Here is a 4,157-nt window from a genome sequence, read left to right on the forward strand (position 1 = left end):
TCCGGCACCTCCGATCTTCTGGGCAGGGGTAACTAAGGGCTGCGGCTCGCTGGCTGCCCTGGCCTGGTGCCGCCCTCATGCCCGAAGCCTGCGGGGCAGTGCCAGACTCCTTGGCCCGGGTGCTGGGCACGCCTGGGAGGAGGTGACCCTTGCCCTCCGGCTCCCACTGGCCTTGCACCAGGGTCCACCGCCTTCCCAGTCAGGCTGGTGGCAGCCGCCAGCCTTGCCAGGCTGCTGGGGTCCTCAGCTTGGCTCTCTCACCCACCCTGGGTTTTTCCCTGACCTGGAGGACCCTCTGGGACATGGCTTGCTGGCTCTGGCCTCCACGCCTCTCTGGGAGTTGCAGCCGGGACAGGAGGCACTGCAGCTGACCCTCAGGCGCGGTGGCACATCCTGCCCTACAGGTAGTGACCTGCAGAGCTCGCATTGCACCTTGGGCGAGGCCTTTGAGGACCTGGACTGGGAGACGGAGAGGGGCCTGGAGGCTGTAGCCTGTGACACTGAGGGCTTCGTGCCACCCAAGGTCATGGTGAGGCCCCACACAGCTGTTGCAGGCTGCTCAGCAGTGGGGAGGGGGGGGTCTCAGGGCTGCTCCTGCTGTCCACTGGCTCTGAGGCGGCCAGGGTGCTGAGTGGCCCCCCTGTTGTTCCCAGCTCATCTCCTCTAAAGTGCCCAAAGCTGAGTACATCCCCACCATCCTCCGCAGGGACGACCCCTCCATCATTCCCATTCTCTACGTGAGTGCCTGCCCAGCCCCCGTCGCGGTGTCGGGTGGGGGGTGCGGCCTGAGAAGGGCTCTGACGTGGGGCTGGCTTCCGTCTGTCCCAGGACCACGAGCACGCCACCTTTGAGGACATTCTGGGTAAGTACTCCGCGCCCCTGCGTTCTGGTCTTGGGGCTGCTGGGGGCACTCACACCTCTGCCTCCTGCAGAGGAGATCGAGAAGAAGCTGAACGGCTACCACAAGGGGGCCAGAATCTGGAAGATGCTGATTTTCTGCCAGGTAGGGTGGGGGTGGGGGGTGCCACCTCCCTGGGCATATGCACGTTTGTATCTGCATGTGTTGGGGCCAGCGGTGGTTGGACACCTCCGGTGCGCGGCCCCGTCAGCTAACTGCAGTCTCTCACAGGGCGGCCCAGGACACCTGTACTTGCTCAAGAACAAGGTGGCCACCTTTGCCAAAGTGGAGAAAGAAGAGGACATGATCCAGTGAGCTGGGGGGGCCTGGGAGGCTGGGGGGCTGGGGGCAGCACCTGCTGGGGCACTGTGTCCCCGCAGTGCCTCCTGTGATGCCTCCTCACACCTGGGGGTCAGGCTGGGGGCCACCTGTGACCACCCCTCCCCCACCAGCTTCTGGAAACGGTTGAGCCACTTGATGAGCAAAGTGAACCCGGAGCCGAACGTCATCCACGTCATGGGCTGCTACGTCCTGGGGAACCCCAACGGGGAGAAGGTATGGGGCCCAGACCCCACACCAGGCTGCAGACCGCAGACCGGTGAAGGGTTGATAGAACCCCCATTTCTCTCCAGATTCCCTTTCCCTTCTCATCCTCCCAGAGAAAGCCCCATGCCTGGACCTAACCAGCTGGGGGGGGTCCTGTCCCCCACCCCCCATTCTCCTCATCCCTCTCTCTTCCCCTGCCCTGAGCTCATGGCCCACCCCCTCTTTTCAGCTGTTCCAGAACCTCAGGACCCTCATGACCCCTTACAGGGTCACCTTCGAGTCCCCCCTGGAGCTGTCAGCCCAAGGTGAGTTTGCCGGGCTGGTCCCCAGTTGTGGGGTGGGTTCTGGGGGGCGGTGGCCTGAGCCCCGGCCTCGCTCCTCCTGCCTCAGGGAAGCAGATGATCGAGACCTACTTTGACTTCCGGCTGTACCGCCTGTGGAAAAGCCGCCAGCACTCGAAGCTGCTGGACTTTGAGGACGTTCTGTGAGGGGCAGGTCCACCACCCGGCCGCTTCCTCGGACCAGCGACGGGGGCTGGGCCGCTGTGTGCTGCCCAGTACCATGTGGGTCCTGGTCTTCACGGCCACTTCAGGGCACCCTCAGATGTCGCTCAGGTTCCCTCCCAGGGGTCTGGTCCTCAAGGCATCACGGGTCAAAGAGGTCCCAGCCCCCGCGCCTGGGAGGAGCCACCGCGGCCGGTGGATGTTGACCGGGTCTAGGCCTCGCCTGGAGGCTGCAGCTCTGGGGCGGCTCCTGTGCAGGGTCATAGAAATAAGTGCAATTTTTTACAACCCCTGAGACGATTCAGAGGGAAGCAGCATTACTGGTTAACTAGTTAAGTGCTACGTTACTAGTAACGGCGTAGACCACCCAGCTCAGCGTGTGTTCAAGACCTTGTCTGCCTCAGCGCCCCAGCCCTGCCGTATCTGATCACCAGCACCAGGGCGGCCCGCCTGCCCGGCCTGGCTCCGTCCCTGGCCGAGTCCCTGATCGTCTGTGCTTGCACTGCTCTCGCCACCCCGCTTACCTGGCCTCGGCTGCGCCGGCTCGGCAGGGGTGCCTGGGCAGCAGCTGGGGGGCACACCTTCCTTTCTTTCAGAGCGGGCACTGGGTCGAGCCAGGCCCTGCCTGCTCCCCGGCCTCCCAGGCCCGCCCAGCTCCCTGCTGCTGTCCAGCTCAGCTTTTGGCGGCTGAGTTCTGAAGGCCTCTCCTAGTGCAGAGCCCTGGGGTCTTGGCGGGGCCTGCCGGGGCTGGGTCCTGGTGGGTGAGAACCCTGCTGCACTCCACGTAGGGGCCTGGACCCTGCAGCCAGGGCCTGAGAGCTGGGCGGCCGGTGTGCTATGGGCTTGAAGCCTGGCCCGTGGCCCAGTGGGTGAGCTCTCTTGTACATAGCTGGGGCTCGGGGGCTGGCCCCCCTTTGCAGAGCCTGGTCTGAGACACCTGGCTGTGCCCCCAGCCAAGGGGGGGCGGGGGCTTGTGCCGGGCTCTGAAAAATGTACGACCTTCCTTAGAGTGACCATTAAATCTGATTCTCTGCTGCGGCCGCCGCGTGGGTCTCCTCTCTCAGCACCCACCGTCCACTACCTCCCTGGGCCAGAAGATTCTGGGCCCGCTGCTCTGAGGTTGTTGCTGTGGTGGCCGCCTGCACATCCTGGCCTGGACCAAGGGGGCGGGAGCCGCTAGGCCTGCCCTGCCAAGGGCACAGTCTGCAAGAGGTCTGGGGATGGGGCTCCCAGGGCTCCGGGGAAGTGTCTGAGAAAAGAGCAGGTCCTTGACACGGCTGCAGGATGTGGTCCTGTAGAGGAGCCAGGTGAGGTCGGGAGATGAGGGCAGAGACACCCTCCTCCCGTAGCCTCTGCCCCACTCCCGGGCACAGAGCGGAGGGCCATTCCTTCCCTCAGGCCATTCTCTGCATGTGGTCAGCAGTGTGGCCACAGGGGGAGACTGGGAGGTGACCACAGGACCAGCTGGCCATCACTAGCCTTAGTCATCCCCAGATGTGCCCATTGCCACCACCCTCCCCTCCAGTGGCCAAGGTGCTTTTGGGTCCAGCCAGGCTTGGCTACCCTGGGGGCTCCTGGTCCAGTTGCCTGTGGGCAGATCAGCAGGTGCCAGATGGGTGCATCCAGGGCCACCAAGGGCTGGGGAGGGCGGGGGGCTGCCAGGGGATGGCATGGGTGAAGGCTGGGAGGCCTGGGGTTCTGGGGGCCTGGAGGCTGGCAGCCTGGCATCAGGGGTCCTGCCAGGAGAATTCACGTCCGGAAGGAAGCCCACGCAGGCCACGAGGATAGCTCTCCGGCGTGACCCATCTGCTCTCACCGTGTACTTCGAAGGCACGATTACCGTGTGACCTGCAGGCCTGACCCCAGGACTTGCCCGAAGCTTTGTTGCCTGCCCCTGCCCCTCCCCCAGACTCTGACGGGGGACCCTGTAGTCGAGGGACTGGGGCTGCAGAAGCAAGTGGGCTTGCCCCACAGTCTTTGGGGTTAGCTGCTGTGAGTAAGGGCTGGTGAGGTCCGCCCGTGGGAGGCTTGAGGTCTTGCGTCTGGTTCACAAGGTTCCTTCCCTCACATCCCATAACCACCAACCAGCGTGATGGAGAAAAGACATGAAGCCCAGTACAAATGAGGAGGGCCTTTTGGGAAAAGAACAGAACCGAGGGGAGGGTGGCAGACCCGGAGGCAGGCTGGGCGGGGCGGGGCAAGCTCAGGTC

At 64.4% G+C, this 4,157-nt stretch overlaps 1 protein-coding gene across 5 annotated transcripts in view; it reads left to right on the top strand.

The window, feature by feature from the left end:
• NSMF (NMDA receptor synaptonuclear signaling and neuronal migration factor) overlaps positions 1–2,011 on the top strand; it is an 8,786-nt gene extending 6,775 nt beyond the window's left edge. For 4 of the 5 annotated variants that reach the window (XM_007458924.1, XM_007458927.1, XM_007458925.1 and 1 more), the window contains 8 exons: positions 405–529; positions 654–737; positions 829–862; positions 933–1,003; positions 1,130–1,209; positions 1,351–1,453; positions 1,674–1,749; positions 1,835–1,932. In XM_007458924.1, coding sequence (XP_007458986.1) covers positions 405–529; positions 654–737; positions 829–862; positions 933–1,003; positions 1,130–1,209; positions 1,351–1,453; positions 1,674–1,749; positions 1,835–1,932 — 671 coding nt within the window. Of the gene's footprint in view, positions 1–404; positions 530–653; positions 738–828; positions 863–932; positions 1,004–1,129; positions 1,210–1,350; positions 1,454–1,673; positions 1,750–1,834 lie in introns of all 5 variants that reach the window. The other variant, XM_007458926.1, reaches the window with a different exon arrangement.
• The last annotated feature ends 2,146 nt before the right edge of the window (positions 2,012–4,157 follow it).

Source organism: Lipotes vexillifer, unplaced genomic scaffold (assembly GCF_000442215.2).
Source record: "Lipotes vexillifer unplaced genomic scaffold, Lipotes_vexillifer_v1.1 scaffold636, whole genome shotgun sequence".
NCBI lineage: Eukaryota > Metazoa > Chordata > Mammalia > Artiodactyla > Lipotidae > Lipotes > Lipotes vexillifer.